At 42.7% G+C, this 18,154-nt stretch overlaps 2 protein-coding genes across 3 annotated transcripts in view; one reads left to right on the forward strand and one right to left on the reverse strand.

The window, feature by feature from the left end:
- Nucleotides 1-13,628, forward strand: part of PLEK (pleckstrin) — a 71,007-nt gene extending 57,379 nt beyond the window's left edge. The window contains exons 16-19 of one of the 2 annotated variants that reach the window (XM_075147670.1): nt 1,634-1,717; nt 2,901-2,970; nt 3,854-13,324; nt 13,482-13,628. In XM_075147670.1, coding sequence (XP_075003771.1) covers nt 1,634-1,717; nt 2,901-2,970; nt 3,854-3,993 — 294 coding nt within the window. In that variant the 3' untranslated portion in view covers nt 3,994-13,324; nt 13,482-13,628. The remainder of the gene's footprint in view (nt 1-1,633; nt 1,718-2,900; nt 2,971-3,853; nt 13,325-13,481) is intronic. The other variant, XM_075147671.1, reaches the window with a different exon arrangement.
- Nucleotides 13,629-15,922: 2,294 nt separating this feature from the next.
- Nucleotides 15,923-18,045, reverse strand: FBXO48 (F-box protein 48). The gene is made up of 2 exons (XM_075147674.1): nt 17,746-18,045; nt 15,923-16,403 (listed from the first exon to the last, which is right to left on the reverse strand). The coding sequence occupies exons 1-2, from the start codon at nt 18,043-18,045 to the stop codon at nt 16,242-16,244; spliced, it is 462 nt and encodes a 153-aa protein (XP_075003775.1). The 3' UTR covers nt 15,923-16,241.
- Nucleotides 18,046-18,154: the final 109 nt, after the last annotated feature.

Consider the following 18,154-nt stretch of genomic DNA (forward strand, 5'->3'; position numbering starts at 1 on the left):
CTAAAAGCTTTAGAGAAGAAAGAAACTAGCCTATGCCATCTCCACACTTGACAGGTTTCATCTCTGTCCCTCTTGCCTTTGCACAAAGAACGCTTGCTGTAGCATGGCAGCAGGGCTTTTGCCCAATGTTGCAAGGTTTATTGCTCATATTACGAAATAAGACAGTTTATAGTTTTAGTTAGGAAAGAGTGCTAAAGCAGGAGATGTCACAAGTCATTGGTACAATGTAGAACTGAATTCAGGTAAAAAGGCTGCCAATCCAGTGTCTGTTTGGACACACAACTGGATTCAGTTGCCAGTTTTCACAGGCTTTGTCATTATACCTGAGCAAAGGAGTCCTTTCAGTCACTAATGTTTGATCCTGTCCCATCTGTAAGACGGAAGATAACTGCATACCCTCCTTTCCAGCAAAACTTTAAGCAATACGATGAATGTCATGGTAAGATCCTTACTTTGAGGCCATTGCAAACAGATATTAGTGAACTGAAGGCAAGACCAGGATTCCTCAATGAGTAGAATAGTTCAGTTGGAAGGGACCTACAACGATCATCTAGTCTGACTGCCTGACCACTTCAGGACTGACCAAAGGTTAAAGCATGTTATTAAGGGCATTGTCCAAATGCCTCTTAAACACTCATAGACATCGGGCATCAACCATCTCTTTAGGAAGCCTGTTCCAGTGTTTGACCACTCTCTCTGAACAGAAATGTTTCCTAATATCAAGTCTGAACTTCCACTGTTAAAATATCCCTTGGGAGCCTAAGATCTTTTTGGTGGTGCTCACTTGTATTTCTCTTGCTCAATCAGATTACTTAAAAGCAATGGAAGAAATTAGGTATGCATCTTTCTGCTAACTTTTACCCTGTCACATTCACCTCTGCCTAGTTAGTAAGAGCTTCCTTGCAAACAGTGTAGTTAATTGAGAAACTAATATTTTGAAATGCTGAGAGGAAGTGATTCATGACAGTCTCCCACCAGTGTTAGTCTGGATTTGGTCAACCTCAGTGAGTTGTGGATCATTGCTTGGAAGTGTCACTGCTTCTGCTGAGAATGCCTGTTTCCAAAACTGACATGATGGGTGGGGAAAATCTAGATTGGCTGAAAGCAATGAGGCATCTACATCCATATTGGAAAGTGGTGTTATTTCTGCTTGAGCTTCTCAGCCACAAACCCTCTCCAGGGTGCTTGAGCCAGATAAGCCTTTTTTGTTGTTGTTATTGTCTTTGCAGGGAGAGAAGAACCTTCAGCTCATTCTTGCCAATAGTTCAAGGTACCTTCCTGCAAGACATTTCATAGCTGTGTTTTCTGGCAAGCATTTAAGCCCAGTTTTCACAGACCTCATGTAAATGTCATAGCTACCAGATTATGACATGTGTTTAGGGGAATCTCCTGTGTTGAAGCTGTTCTACTTTGTACAAAAAATAAAAAGAGAAACCAGTGTGATAGCTCAGTTGTTGTGTAAAACAGTGGGATGCGGAAAGGCCAGGTTCAAGTCCTACTCCAGTGAATATTTCCTGTCCAAAATATTCAGCTTTCTCCCTTTTGTATTTGCCTGTTCTCTGTGTGGGTAAGCTGACTGTAAGCGCTTGCAGGCAAAGCAGTTCACGACATTTCTGTTTTTGAATTTTCCTAGGGACACCGGAGGAAGAACTGGAAAGTGAGAAAGTTTGTTTTAAGAGAGGACCCTGCATATCTTCACTACTATGATCCTGCTGGAGTAAGAGACATTTGGTTTATTTCCCTGTCTGTTTTAAAGCCAATGCCTTGTAGAAATATCTGAATGGAGTATTTGCATGGGAATGTGTGATAGGAAAGACCAAGCAGGACAGCGGGGCTGTTTGTGCTCAAAGGGCCTACCCATCCTCTGGAAAAGCAGAGTGAAGGATGGTGTCTGAGGCTGCCAAGTCAGGGTGGCAAATGCCACCCAGACCTGGGAACAAGTAACACTGAACTGTGTTCTCACCTCTTATCTGTGATTAATTAGAATTAATGTGTGCTCTCACTTGATGAAAATGAACTAGGTCATAAGTGCAAATGATCACAATCAGTCATTTTGCAGTTTATAATTGAGGTACTTTCTGTGTCAGGCTGAGACATGGCATTCCATTTCTTGTGTAATTCTAGCGGGCCAAACCCTGCCCTAAGAAAGGAAGGAGCATTGCCACGGGCAAAACCTGCCCCCCAAAAGCTGGCATTCAGGTAGATTCAGCCCACAGGTTTTATTTCATTCTGCATTGCTGCAGGAGCAGTGCCGTTGTGGGTGCAGGTGCTTTATGCCGTGCCCGTCCCCCTTGGCAGAGGCAGCCTAGACACGCTGGAGTATCAACACTGAGGAGTTTCTGACCTCCCTATTCCCAGCTTGCCTTTCCCGCTCCTGGCATCCCCTCCCAAAGGGCTGATGTGTGTCGGCTTATAGGGACCGCTTCTTTGAAACTTGTGCCAACAAAAATGCATCTTCACCCGTTCTTTGACTATCACAGTCCTGAAGTGGACAAGAGGCCAAATTGTAAATAAGAGTATAGCTGCTCCTGCTGCTTCGTAAGAATAAGATCTACTCTTTTTCTAACTAATCTTTTTTTCTATTCTCTGTGACATCAAAAGAAAAGTTATAGTTGGCACAAGGCTTATATTCTTCTTGTACCTTTGTCCAGGACATGCTTAAATACTCTGCAGATCCTGAATTCCAAATCCCAGAAGAGATTTCCTATTTATCTGCAGATCTTCCCCCTACCACGCTCCCAACCCTCCATGTCACACACAGACTGAGGATCCCCTGGTTTCCCAGCTGACATACTAAGTCAGCAAATGTTTTTGTTTCCATTCTGGAGTTGTAGCCAGATATTAACATGTGAACAGTTTCAGAAGTGTTGCATTTCATTTTGATTTCATGTCCTCACCAGGGAGAAGAACCACTAGGAGCAATTCACTTGAGAGGCTGCGTGGTGACAGCAGTGGAAGATATGCCAGACTGTAAGGAACCATATTGAATGAGCTGTGTAATACGTTTTTGGTACATTCTTTCAATATGTCTGAAATCACAAGTGGTTTTTACTCAAAAGCAATCTATGTGCAATGATTCAGTAATTCTTGTAGTAACTAGTCTCTCTATTGCTGTCTTAATTACTGGAGAAGGGTACAGTGGTAAAGGTAACAACAGGGAATCTTGTGTTTTGTCAGTTGTTTAGAGAAGACTTGTCAAAAGGATGACACCATCCCTATGTTAGGATAACTGGCCTTAGACAAAGCTGAGTTTGGTCTTTTTAGTTGATGAATTTGGGATGGAAGCTTTACGTTAGAAATGGTTATGCCAACAAATTATTACTGTTCACATTTTGTTCCTCCCAAAACTAGAAGTTGTGGGAACAGCAATGGTTACGCGGTGCTACAAGGAACAAGAAACACTCATTCCATGTATTCTCCTCTCCACGGAGGGGCAGACTATCATACCCAGCAACAAAGTCTGTTGGCATCTCAGTACCTGTGTAGGCTCTGCTGGCAGATATGAAAAGAACCAGAGATTCTGAATGTGACACAAGCATAAGCATGTTGTTTTTGTAGCTGGCAAGGCACGGGAGGGTCTGGGGAATACGACCTGTCTGCAGGCTTGCAGATCCTTCCATGACTGGAGATCAATTAACCAGAGACTGCTGAAGGTGAAATGTGTGGAATTCATGGGTTGTTTCTCCAAGAGAGAGACCTATTTCATGGATCCAATCTTGAATGTGTTTGCGAAGGCCTGATCAGGCACAGCTGTAGAAAGGAAGGAAATCCCCTTACAATGTGTAAAGGAAGAAACACTGTAAATACAAGACTTTCTTCTCTCATAGCTGACTTCCTTATTTCTTCCCTGTAGCCAAGAAGTATGATGTTGACAACATCCTCTTTGAAATCATCACAGCAGATGAAATCCACTATTACCTGCAAGCAGCCTCATCTGCAGAGCGTACAGAGTGGATCAAAGCAATTCAGGCAGTTGCTAGGACTGGAAAATGAAGATGATCTGCCAGCAAGAAGACAACTGAAATTAGTTACTCAAACAAACCAGGAATTTTAGCATTTCACTGAGAGAAAGCAATATCATCCAGAAAGGCGTGCTAAGGCTTGTGGGTTGGGGGTGAGGGTGGGTAGTAAGTTTCAATTCTATAGTGGGCACTAACAAACTAACATTTTTCCACTTGTGTTATGGTAGTATTTTACTAAAGTATAGCATAGAACGTGCCATATTAGTGTGTGCTGCTTCGAGTAATCAGTCTACCTTGGGAAGGTTGTTCCTTATACCTTTCCCTGCTGCCGCAAGCTGATAGTAAGAATTTCACCATTAACAGGGGACAGCGTCATGTTACTGACTGTGAGTGAGGAACTCAACTAGTCACCTACCATTCAGCCTGTGTTGTGTTTCAGTATCTTCAGATATTTCAAAGTCTTTCCAAGACAAACTTTACACTTTCTTCTTCACCAGATCTTTTTACTGCTTGTTCACCTATATAAATAATGCCATAGATCTAAGGAAAGAAATCAACTCACTTGGAAACCTGATCCACTCCTTTATAATCCTTCAGTGTTAAGGAAGGGAAGAGTGCAGACAACTATGGAAACACCACACGGAAAGCAAGTACAACTCAATGACAGTGGTATGAGGAAAAGTCTCTTCCCACAGTATTTCAAACACGAAGTAATCTCAGTTCAACTTCTTTACCACCTGATTTTGACCTTTGCTAAATTTCTCCACCAGAATCTTCTCTAGGACCATTGTTTCCCTTCATTTAGGTCTCCAAAGCAGTTGCTAAGGTGTCATGTACTGCTGATTTGACCTGTATTTGAATTAAGAATCTTACAGGAGAAGGGAAAGGATCCATGGGTTGGTTACTTGAACTACTGATTGAAGTGGTTTTGTTTAGGTTTTTCTTTTTTAACCTCCAGCAACATACTAAGTCCTTGGTTCTGTGCCTTAGTAATATAAGAGAAACCTTACGCTTGCTGTAACTGGAATAAACATTATTATTCGACAGGGTCAGTTTAGCTGAGCAATCCTTATATTTTTGTCTGTATGTATCAAACTTCTAAGTCTTAAACTTGAAGCAGGAGTTGAAAGTCAAGTTAATGTCAGATTCTGCATGTAGACTGTTCCTGATGCAGACTTATGTTTCTGAGTGCAAGTAAACTTCAAGACTTTTAAAACTCTGTTCGTAGATCTAATAAGGTACCTTATCCTTAAGAATTCTTATTCAGATTCTTCAGTCTAAAAATAAAGCTGGAGCTAAAGCTTCTCGTCAATTCTCCTTAATTATACCTGTATCTGAACTAATGAGCCTGAAGGTCTTTTGCCTTAGTATTGCTTATCACAAAACACAGCCTTGCAGGGGCAGCAGGCTGGGAGACACTGCATCGTCGTGTCCATTTAAGACATCCAGAGGAAATCAGCTTCTGGCAGGCGTTTCCTGTATCTCATGCAAGCTCATGAGGCTGAAGCCTGGTCTGTTATTCTGAGGAAGGAAGACTCATGGCAAAAAGAGACCCTGTTTGCTCAGCCTGCTTTCTTGATAATTGCTTTGTGGTTGCTGCTTATTTTTGCTTTCAGAGCTCACTAACCCAAAAATACCCTCTGGCACAGGAAAATCAAAAAAAAAATCCCCACACAACCAAACAACAGAAACTTGCCCAGCTTAGCAAAGGAGGGATGCAACTGCCATTTTTTAATAAAACTAAAAGTTTTATCAGTCTTTGACCTTGTCATTTTTCCCTGTGCCCAGTCAAGGGTACAGCTGCCCACCTATGAACAGTATTTTCTCTGGTAGATTATGCTAGTCAGTGTATTTGTGGAAGAGCTCTGATGTTTGTACCAGACTATACCAGTAGGGTCTCTAGCCTCATAGGTAGTTCTTCTGAAGATAGATCACAAGGGTTTGTAGGTATTTCTGCTTCTTGGTGGAAGCGGGAAGATTGGAAGTGTATGTCTGATGCCACCCTACCTACATTTCCTGCTATAAATGCTTTCATTTGCCCGAGACGGGTACTGGGAGTGACTCCAAACTGTTCTTCCTTTTAGTCAGGTTCTCACTCATTTCTTGACATCAATAATTAGCTCTACATTCCGGGGTGAATGTGCTCTAGTCCATTTTCAGGCAAGGCCTGACAAGAAAACCAATACATTTCACAGACCTTTCTCTCTGATAAGCTCTTCACAAGGGATGAATTGGGGACCCAGGTTATTGTGGGTCTAGTTTTCAAAGACATTTGGTTTCCTAACTCATGGCAGTGCTTTTGAAAATCAAAGTAGGTACCTGAATGCCACCAGCAGTCTGACCTTAGGAGTTGTGCATGAGATGATGACAATTGTCACAACCCTTGCACTGAGTCAGGAAAATCGCTAAGGAGAGAGCTACTGGAGTTGAGACAAGGTGGCGAGGACTACTGTCATAGATGTCTGAATATGAGAAAAAAAAGAAGGTTAGTTTTACATCACTACAATTTCTAGAGATACTAAATAGATCTTGTCCAAGAGAATTCAGTATTAAAAAGCAACTACAAGTCTGTCATAGATTATGAGGCCAGCCTAGTTACTCAGAAGGCATGGAAGGGAAGAGGCATGTATCCTGAATACTAGCACAAGAGAAGAGAGAGCAGGCCTAGTACAAGGAACTACTAATTGAAAGAGAAAAAACAGAAGAGCAGACCTTCATGTGCCATGCTTCCTCCGTTTGTTTTCATTCTCTGTTTAAATGACGCTCCTTCTGTGCACTCAGCAATTACTACATCAACATCAGTTCCTTTTTTACATGTAACATGAATTAGTCTTTTTTCATAGACTAAAGGACAGCAAAATAAACCATTGTGGATAATGTATTTATAATCTTTAATTACTGTAAGACTTGTATGATATAATCTACTATAAAGATCCTCTTAGGTTTGTGTTTGACTTGCCACATCTTACACTGAGCAGTTTTTCCTCCCCTGGAATGCTGATGGCGTACTTACTACAGTCAGGTTTTCAGGAACGTTTATTAACCATGCACCCATAAAAACACCCATGTAGACACGGAGCTCCTTGTTCTGTGGTTTAAAAGAAAACAGGACAAAGCAAATCACACACTCACACACTGAAAAAATAACATCCATGAGGACTGCAACTGCCCAACAAGCTTTCAGCCACAGGTGTTGCTTCTTCTTACAATCCAATAAACACCGCATGTGGAAGCAGTTCTGTCTTAATGTGTCTCTAGCAGTGGTTTCCAAGAGCTGTTTACTTTCCCTGCGCTGCAGCTTTCTTCTGAAGGATAAGGTTAGCATTGTTTTGTTGCTAAATGTAGTTATTTTGGTGCTGTTCTTTGCAGTGTGCTGTCTTTGCTTTTTATTTGAAAGAATAGTTAACGGAAAGTGTTAAAGGTCTACTGAAAACGTGTTTTTAGTAATAGAACAGTTTATTGAGGAATCTTTAATCAAAGTTTATTCATAAAGAGGAAAAAACTAGTTAAGGCCTCTGAGGTATGATCTTGTGTGTACTGTCAAATCTCTCTTTTAGACAAAGTTTTTATTTGCATTTGTTCTTGCAATATTGCAGGTAGTTCTTCAGTGCAATAATACTGCTTCTGTCTTTGTTTCAGAGTTCACTTAATTATAAATGTTAAACAGCAATTATTTCCTTCTTTTTTTTTCATAATTTGTCCTCAAATACTTCAGAAATTATTTTAAGTTTAAACAACTTGCTTCACAGGGCTCTGGATAAGCGTTTTTTATTGTCTGTAACGTGCCTTCATTTGTTCTGAGTTCAGGCTTGGGTAGCACCAAAACTAAGAATCCTCAAAAATTCCCTTAAATACATTTTTGATGAGGGCCAGAAACGTTTTAGTAGGGTAGGGTTTGGAGGGGGTGCGTGGGTGGGTTGGTTTTTTCATTGTTTTTTTTCAGTTTGTACCTTTTAAAACTGTAGGGAGATTATAGGAGGAACTTTAAAAATCAAAATGAGTACATAACAGTCCTCTGGTGGTTGTTGGCAGTTGGTATTTTCTGTAGGTGCCTCACTTTGTGTTTTGAAAAGTGCAGGTATTTTCGCTTATGAACTGTGGTCTTCTTACTGATGTATAGAGATTTTACTGTGCTCAGTGAGAACTTCTGTGTGCAGTAGAAGACTTGAAGGTGGGCTTCAAATTTCTGTCTCCTGTTTGGGTTTCCTGCTGGCTAACAGGGGGATGTGTGCTCTAGTCTTCTCTTCTCACCAGCCACCCTTCTTGGAGGAGTTTTTGGGTTTGATAGCTTCGGCGGCCTGAGAAAACTGCATGTGCCATGCGATAAATAGTGCTAATTCTTTAGCCTACCTACTTAAATAATTTTTAAGTAAATATGTTATGTTGAGTTTTTCCTGAAGTAAATAAAAGTGGAATATATGTGCTCTTAATATGTTAATAATATGCCACAATATGCAAGAGGTTCTTTTTGAAAGCTAGGATGAAATAAAATGCAAGGCTATTCGCACAACCTTTGGTTTGAAGGATTGCTTCCAGATTATACAATTAAGTAATTGCATAGTTATATTATTTAGCCTGTAATGTTCTCAGTGTATAAAGTGTCAGGTGTTTGCCCTTTAACATCAGGATGCAGGACGGAAATCTCAGTCCTGCTTCTTGTGACCAATGTTGGCAGTGAGTAAGGGGCTTTTCTCTTGCTTTCTAACCCTTTCTCCGCTACCCAGGAGCGGGGCTCCTGAGTATCTATCTCATATCTTTCTGTGTTACTTGTGTGACACTGAGGAACACAAAGACGACTTAAAAAGCAAATGGTTGAGGCAGGATCAGTGTTCTGACCAGTGAAGCGCTGGTGGCTTGCCAGATGATTTTGCCTGCCCGCTGCACGTGGCTCAGCTGCTCAAGGGAGCCTCATTGCAGTGTGGAGCCTTTGCAGTGCTCCCACCTGGCTTCAGCAATTGCTGGATTGGAGCCTGAAAGAGGAGAGTGTCTTTTGCCAGCTCTGTGGAAGTAGCTTCAGTATAAGAAGGAGACTTAGTCCTGACGAATCTGCAAAATGAATGTGGCAGGGAGCCGCCATTTGTATCGGTGAGTTGTTTTTGTTGGTGGGATGATAATATAATTGAAGTCTGAATCTGATGCATGAAGCATTATTTGAATGTGGTTACTTCATCACCTTTTGAAGGTATTTTAGGAACTGCTTTACCTCTTAAAATGGCGGGTTAGTGATCTGCAAGCCAAGCAAACAAAAAACATCCTTGAAGAATCTCTGTCTGAAAACAAGGTTCTTCTTTTGTTGTTACTCATGAGACTTCTTGAAATAGAGCTTCTCACTTGGCTTCAAAATAAGTTTGGTTTTTTTTCCTGGATTATAACATAGGACTTCCTGCTTTGCATTTAGAACCAAAGCTGTGGCTTTCCACGCTTTGTTTCTGGTTCTTGTAGATTGCTTAATTTTTTTTTCCTTTCAGTTTGGTTGAAGGGAGAGTAAAACCTTGTACGAAAGTTGAGGAAAATGCTGCTTTTCATACTTCATTGTACTTCCATTGTAAGTGTAACGGGTAGAGTAAAACTCTTCACCTTCCCGGCGCTCTGCCTTTTTTTAAGATGGCAACACATTTCCCTCTCTTTCTCCATCCCAGTACAAGGTGACTGAGAATGAGGGAGGAAAGGCATCGAAGGCAAATGCTGATGAAACGGATGGATTTTTGCTTCCAACAGTTGAAAGGGAGGGAAATTATGCTAGTAATTTTTTAAAATTTGCCTCCAGTATGTCTTTCTCCAAAATCTTGAATATTAATAAACCAGAGTGATCAAGTGAGAGGAAGAGGAGGAACTGGGAATCAACTAGTTTAATTAAAAAAAAAAAAAAATCCAAAACTAGACACCCCAATCTTCCCCGTCCTCAAACCCAGATAGTAAAAGGACACTGAGAACTTTCTTCTTAGAGTATTGCCATTAGCCCCTTTCTCTTTATCAAGTGTACTAAAACAACCTATTGCAGACTGATAAAGCATCGATTATATAAATCAATGTATAATCAGTCTTTTCATGTACCTGCTTCCACATCGTAAGGAAAAGTCTAAAAATCCTTTCTTAAGCACCCAAGTATATCAAAAGAAAAACAAGAAACTATCTCTTCTATCTCTTCTGTTCTTCATTGCTTCTGCTATGTGTATCCTGCTTTTGAAGGCTTAAGTTGCTCTGTGTCTCCCTAGTATGCAGTGGTGAAAGTACAGTAATAAAACCAACACGCATGCGTGAGATATTTTTGAATAATAGGAAGAGTTGTTTATATCAGATTTTTTAACACTCCTATGCAGTTTTCTGACTAATAAAAGGAAATATTTCATCATTCTGGTACATAAGTGGTAAAATAAGGTTGGTTTGGGGTTTTTTCTTAACTTAGTATTTTTACTTAAAGGAAGTTTTTTTTTTCCCAAGTTACATCTTCAATTTCCCCTTTCTCCTCTTCCCCCCACCCCACCTCCTCCTTCTTAACGCTATTTTGACCTAAACTTCCTAATCTAAAAAGAGAGCTTGTGGCTCTGCTTTTTTAGGCCTCATAGAGTGGAACTCAGATAGATAAACATAAATGCCGAGTGGCATTTTAGATGTGCTATAATATACCACGTGGTCTTTAGTCACCCCTCTAGAACAGCAAAAACTTCCTCTCATCTCCTACCTACATGCTGTGTATAGATGCTTGGTTACTTTATGGCTATTGAGTGCTGTTATAGTCTCCCTATTTAAGCATTTGAGGAGGCCCCAGCGTTATTATCTCTAAGTACATGTGTTGATAAGAGCTGCACGTTAGAATGACTTTAAAGAGCAGCATAATTTAGTGATAAAATTGTCTACAGACTAGTGATGTTCAAAAACAAAGGTGCATTAGAAAAGCTGATTAGTTTGGTCAGCCATACTAGATGAAACTTGAGGCACGTTTCTGCTATTGGCTATACTGTCAAATGGCTATATACGGTATCTTGTGAAACCTAAGTGTTAGGATTTCCTAGCTAAATTTGTACAGTACTCTTGTTCTTTAGCATTGTGACAGAATAATAGTGGAAGCTATTGAATATATTCCCTCAATTGAACAGATGAGTAAAGTTCTTGCGGGGTATTGTCATACCGCATTTATTAGTTAGCTGTAAGACACTGCTGCTGCAAAAAATACTTTGCCTTTCTCAACATTACTTTTTCCCCCTGTTAGGATTAAAGGCTTAAGGTGGCTGGTTGGTTTGTTTGAAATTTTCCCTCTGTTCCCAACTTGCTCAATCTATACCTTCAATTCAGCCTTCAAGTTGAATCCTCCCATAGGTAACTGGTAGCATCTTATGGTCGTTTGTATTTGGTGTTCTGAGATCACCGAGATGTTTAAAAGTAATATTTAGTGCTATGGCTAATACGTTATCTCATGGCCAATGGCGTCCTGTGGCCTCTGGAGGAGTCTTTGTGTAGAGCTTCAGGTGTCTGGCATCTCTGCAAAAAAATAGCCTGTGCAGTCGACGCTCCCGTATTGGCAAGCAGCAGCTCCTTTGCCTGTTAAGATTTTTAAGGACCATGCATTAAAATCAGCACGTGCCGTTCTAACAAATCTTTAAATGTGAATCAAAAAAAGTGAATGTTGTACCTGATTTGCATGCTTTAGCAGGCTGCTTTTTATCCCCACCCCCTGCTTTGTAACTCCACGGTTGCTGGACGTGGGTGGCGGTGTTGGACAGGACGATTCTGAGGAGTTAGAGGTGGCTGCAGGCAACTGTCCTGGTACATAGAATTGTCCTCTCAAGTTGCATCTTGGTAGGTCCCCCAAGGACCTCTGAGTTTGCTGTCCATCAACTCTCTCTTTTTCCCCCTTCTACCCACAGTTGTAGCTTGGGTTTTTTTGGTTTACCAGAATAGTAGAAGTGGGTCTAGCCCTTAGCACTGAGGGGGAAAAAAAAAAGCACACCAGCACACCATCAACCCCCAATTCTTAGCATTGCTGTGCTGACCAGAAGCTGCTGCTGACTCAGTGTTAAATGCAGCAGGTGATTTCTTCCATGGTTTTGGGGCCAGACTTTTCTGAACAAGCAATATGCTGACAAACCACCACAAAGTGTCAGGATGCTCCTGGGAATCTGATATGCCTCTACCCAAGTTCATTTGGAGAGAAAATAGCACCACCACCCCCCCCCCCCCCAAATCCTTCCATCTGTATGCCTTTATTACCTGCTAGCTCTTGCTGATCCCAGTCCTGAGCCCAACTGTTCTGTCTTCACTTTGGATAACTCTATCACTTGGGACCTTCCAGAGATGAACAGGATAGAGACATGAAACGTTAGTGCCTGCCTATCAGGAGAAACACTTCTCTTGACAAAATCAGCTTTGAAATTTGGGTGGTCTAATGAAGAAAAGTCCGTGGTGATTAAACATCTCGTGCTTTCTTTTTCATGTAGTCTGACTCTTAATGGCAGTGGCCCAAAGCCACATCCTGCGCCATGATGAAATAAAGCCGCACTGTCAGCTCCTCCCTTCAAAAATGGAGCACTGCGATACTGAGCAGTCGCAAGGAAGGTTCTAACCCCACAGGCGGTTTTGGAAATGCAGGCGTAAACTACTGACCTCAGGGGACCTCAGGTTGAGCTTCAGTGTCGGGCATTTTGATGTCCAGCTGTGTGCAGCAGCTTGGGACGTTTTGTGGAGCAGGGAAACTTTTTTTTCATTCCAGAAGCCTGGCTGGTTTGAGCCTGTGTTGTACAGTGGGGGTGTGTGGGCGGAGGACATCCTATTTGCTGTGCACCGCACAAGCTTCACGTGCTCTCTCAACAGACCTCTCTGTCTTAGGAAAGTTGGGTGGGCAGGAGGGTGAAAGGCAGGAAGACCGTGTGGCTAATGGGATGCCAGGGCGATGAGTGCCTCGGGCACCTGTCTGCAGCTGACACCTTCCGAGTAGGAGGGTAGAAGTGGCATGTGAACGTAGTGAGAAGGTCAGTGGGGTTTGCTAAAGTAGAACTTTCCACTTCCTCAAAAACTTAGGGGTAAGAGAGCTGGGGACTGGAGCAGAAAAATGGTTTCACTAGCCACCTAGGTGTGCGGCTAGCTGACGCGTGTCCTGGGGTGGTAGATGGGTTTTACATGTGTGGCCTTAGCTGCTGAAGGACACTCTCTGTGGAAGGATACTTATGCATTAGGGCTAATTTAGCCACCAGTACAGTCTTCCTGTCACTGGCATTTCAGTGGTTTTTGCTCGCGAGCAGAAAGGGAAAGAGATGAGCCCAAACCAGCTGGTGTAGGAAGTGCCACTGTTTGGAGCGGTGGACGCTACTGGGGTGTCTTTAAAGGGAAGAGAGCATGTCCAGCCTGCAGCGGAGCTGAGAGGCTGAGTAGGTGGTGCGAAGGGGTGGGGGACGACCAGAATTGATGTAATAAAATCTCCAGGGGGAATTAAAACCCTTAAAGGAGGGGCTCGGAGTGGGGAGGGGAAGCAAGCTTTGTTTTCGTACTTGTACTTACGTACTTGTGTTTTTTTTTTTCTTTCAGTAATAGATTTTCATGAGCAACTTACAGCATTGCTACTCCAGGTTTAAAGATCCAAGCCTTGTCTAATTGCATAGCTGAGTGTTTAACTCCTGGTGTGTTTAAAGAGGCACAGCCATCTGCTCTGGACAGAGGTAGAGGCATGACAGATACCGGTGATTCTTATGATCCTATGAGAACGGGGAAAAGCTACAGCTAGGTGGACAGTGAAACAGCTGTGTGTCAGGATTTATACCAGAATAATTATTCTATTTAAAAATTGTATCCTGAGACAAATATATGAGAACTGACAGCTGAGGGGCTGTCAGAAAGAGGGGATAAATGGGAATTACAGGGACTGGAGGTAACAGGAGGAGGCTGGGCAAGGAGAAGCGTGAGGGACTAGATCCAGTATTGTACACTTTTCCTGTCTTATGATTAATAAATTGGGCACTCCTGAGGTGATGCCAATGTACTGCTAGTATTATTTTCTTCTTTATTAATTTATATGCACTTTTTTTCACTTCTAGCTCTCTTAAAGTCAGGGTAAAAGATACCGTGAGAAGGGAGTAAGGCAGCACCTTCAGTGGAAAAACTTGTGCTTGGGTGGTTTGGTTTTTTGTGGGTTTTTTTTGTGTTTTGTTTTTTTTTTTTAATTTGGGCTAACTAGATATAATCTTAAAGCAGAATAACTAATAATAAAGGAAGCAGTGTTTGCAATTCAGAGCTTTGTCCTACACCCACTATACTTAGCAATGCTCTTTACTCTGAGTTACACTTCAGCCATGTTTGGCAGCAGGATGGTAGAAGCTTCAGTGAATTTTGGGTGCTGCATCCATTTTGGCTAACATAGTAGTCGTCCCACAAGAACAGCGTCAACTCTTTGGCAATAAAGGGAGAGGCTACACATCTTCATAAAACCTGGTGCAATGGGGTCCTGATCCTGGGACTAACACTTACCTGTAAGGAATAAATTACGAACAGCTAAGAAACGTTACCCAGTCGCTGCATCATGTCACACAATGTTGTTGATGAGAAAGCTGTCTTAATGAGATACGCTACTCATGATTTACAAAAGGTACTGGTGCTTACGAACTGAAAACCTGTTCTAATGGGGAAAATGTAGGAGGCTGAGGGAATTGGGTCAGTTTTGATGAAATCTGTTGAATGCTCCAAACTAGAAAAAGGATCAGGTAACATACTGTTCTTGGAAGTGTTTTAGAACTACCGGTTTCACCTGGCTGTTCTTTCTTCCTTGGCCTGTAGATAATGGGCACCTACAACGAACAGCTTGTGAGCCCACACACTTGCAATGAAGGGGAGTAAAGAATACTAGATATTTTTACCAGATATTTTGCAATGGTTAAATAATTGTGAGAAAATAAAAATGCGTAAGTTGGAAGCAAGTTTAAACTAATGGTTTGTTTAACCACCAGCACCATTGAACGAAAAATGCTACTGGATCTTAGCAGAGGGCCATGGTCTGTATTTTCCGAGCAAAACTGCTCTACTGCTCCATCTAGTGTTATTGGCCCCCCCCCGTTAAAGGTATGGACTGGACCTCATTTAAGTAAACTCTGTATCTAATAGGGGCCTGATCTAGTGCCATTGAACCTCATGTTCATGACAGGACACTTCTGTCCTTATGTTGCCAGAAGGTCCTCCACCAAAGTCCACAGTAGTTGATTTGAAATCAGTTTATATTAACTAAGTTTCATAAGCATGGTAGAAGTCCTCCTGTAGAAAATTGGTCCCAGATTGGTGACTGAATTTTGTAGGAATACCTCAAGCAATAGGGATCTTGCCAGGGTTTTCCCACTTGCTTTACTCTTTAGTGCAAAGTAGGTAGGGAAAGGTGATATTCAAATGGAATTGTAATAAATTGATTTTGTGGTCACTTTTATGTTGAGTAACGTGACGGGTATCTCCTCTTTTACTAGCAGCAGTTTTTAGTCAGTGCCAAAAATCGGTGCTGGTAAAGCAGGGCCTGTGTGATGGGAGATCATCATATAGGAAAAAACTGAGTTTCTGAATGTGTTCTAGCCTGACTACAAAAATATATGAAGTTGTGTTATCTCGTATGGTTATCTGAGTTATTTTGTTTGAAGTAGTAAATTTTGCTCTACTCCTCATCATGCAAATGACTAAAATGCGTAGCTAATGACTATTAGAGAGACTGTTAGTTACGTGGCTGCTTCAGTCCTGCCCGTTGCCTGCATCTGTGAGTCCTAATCCAGAAATCCCACAGCCGGGCAGTGGAAATGCGGCGCTGCCGAGCACTAACACCTCCATGGGTGCAGGTTCAGAGAAGATCCTTGTGAGGGCCCTGTCCCTTGAGATGGGCACTGGGGATCTTTAGCTGATGCTGAGGTGGCTGCCTTGTCCTTTTCTTTCCAGTGTCTGGATTTGTCCCTTCCCCAGCCTTCCTTTGTGGGCTGATATGATACACTTCAAGTCAAACACACTTCTTTTTTTTAAATTCATCTCTAACAAAATAAAAAGTGCAAATTAAAAGTACAATCAACATCTCTTTAACAATACAGCAGAACATTAAATTTACAAATATAAAACAACAACTGAATATTTAGTCTTATTTAGAATTGTACAGAAAATTAATCAGATAAAGTGCAAATAAAAAAAAGATAGACATAACTTTTTTTTTTGAGAAGCTTTCATCGTATGTTTGCAAACACAACTGATTTTGAACGGCAAAATATTTACAGTTTGGCAGTCTGTGAGTTGTTGATAGAAGGTTCTTGAGTTGCAAGAACCAGCCCTGGTTTCTCATCTCTCAAGTTCTGCTTCCAGGATTTCTCCCCATGTGTCGACATCCATCGGATACATGCTTTTCTCTGGCAAGCTGTTTTGTGAAGGAATGTTGCTGTATTTCCCACTCAGCCATTCTTGCTTCACTTTGCTTTTCCAGTAGTTTCTCAGTAATGTGATCTGATGGAAAAACAGACAGCTCAAATCTTGGAAATGAACTGATTTAAGTTGCATTCAATACAACTAAGTTTTGCATTGGAAGAGTAATGCTAGAAAAAGGATTTGGAACGTGTCTTTAAATATCTAGACAGTAAGCCCAGGAAGGTGCACTGCTGCCAAGAAGCAGACCTTGGCCTACTTCCAACTCTTCTGTTCTAAGTTGGGTGGAGAATCGCTCCTTGCCTAATTCTTTGAGGGTGAAGATGAAAACCTTAAACCAGGAATTCACCTTCCTCCTTACTCCTTAAAAGAGGTGCCTTTCACCTTCTCTTCCTATTTAGATTATTTGTGACCTTTAACTCGTTTGGGCTCTTAATGCAGGCTGGCTGGATTCTTCTCTTCAGCCGACCTTTTAGTGCAAGAAAAAGGTGTGTTTGTTGCTTGGTGTGTTTTGTTGCTTCTACTTCAAATCCCCTCCAGATAAAATAGAGAATCAGTGCAGGGAGTTCTGAAAATTCCTGTGCAAGAGTAGCAAGATCTGTACATTCAAAGGGCAACCACTACCTGCTCATGGCTTTGCCTCATACTGAAACCTCTCTCCTGAAATGTGAGAGTCCAGAACTGTTGGGTTTTTTTGCTGCTGCTTCTCTCTTTTTCACCCCTCTACTGCCCCCCTTGCTCTCAAACACACCAGTTAAAATGAGGTGGAGCTCACCCTGTAGCTGGTCCTGTGTAGGAACTGTGAAACCACTCCTTTCCTGATCTACCTCAGCTTGCAGGCTGGACTTGACAGTGATAAATCTTCCTAACTCCTCAGAGCAGCTGTAAATGGGAGTGTGTGGGGGGAGAGTTTCAAAACAGAGCTCCTGCTTATTTCCTTTTCTCTACCCCAACTGTTTTCTCCTGGATAGGCAGAGCTACCCAGGATGAATTTCCGGGGAGTCATTCCTCACCAGCAGAACTATTCCCAAGAAATACAACCAGAGAGCACACACTGCCTAACGGGGCTGCGTTATTATCCCCCCTGGCCCTGCCTACTGGGATGTGGGCTTTCTTCCATGTTAGGGCTGTGCAGACTTCGATATGATGAACATCAGCGCTGAGGCCGTGCAGGGCAGGGTGAGGACTAAACGGGGTGTGCCGGGGCGGCCAGATGTGGTCCTGGGTAGGAAACCGGTCAACCTTGCTTTTCAACCAGATGTCCAGCTGTTGGGGTGCGCTACCCAGCCACACTGTGATTACAGCGGTTCTCCCATTAGCCTGGGACAGATGAGATGTGCTGACGTAATTTCTTTACATATTTCTATGACCGATCCCAGAAGCCTTGACGCTGCCGACATTACGTCACTGACGTTAAATTTACCTTCCAGGAATATCCATTTCCTCGATCGCAGTCGATCTCCCGCTGGCAGACAGCCCTCACGCTCAAGCAGTGGTGCCTCCATAAGCGGTCGTTGCTCTCGATGACGCGATGCCAGCCCTTGCACGTCACGGCCGCGTGACACAAGCTCTCAACGTCCAGATCGCTGAAAATCCGAGAGCTGACCTCCGGAGGGAGGAGAGCCACGAAGTCGGCCGGGCCTCCTCCTCCTCCTCCTCTCCCCTTCTCCCGGCCGGCAGGGAGGAGCGCGGGTCCCGCGGCGGCAGAGCGCTCCCCCTCCATCCCCGCGGCCTCGGGGCGGGGAGGGGGCCCCCCCTCCCCGTCACCGCGGCCGCCGCGTCTGCGGGCGGCCGCGACCAGCAGCACCCGGGGCCGGTTCTCCGCCTGCCGG

This window comes from Calonectris borealis, chromosome 3 (genome assembly GCF_964195595.1).
Source record: "Calonectris borealis chromosome 3, bCalBor7.hap1.2, whole genome shotgun sequence".
Taxonomy (NCBI): Eukaryota; Metazoa; Chordata; class Aves; order Procellariiformes; family Procellariidae; genus Calonectris; species Calonectris borealis.

Coding starts and splice junctions, on each gene's coding strand:
- FBXO48 (XM_075147674.1), bottom strand. CDS start 18,045: ATGGAGGGGGAGCGCTCTGCCGCCGCGGGACCCGCGCTCCTCCCTGCC. Junction 16,404..17,745: donor GAAATGGATATTCCTGGAAG/GTAAATTTAACG, acceptor TTTTTCCATCAG/ATCACATTACTGAGAAACTA.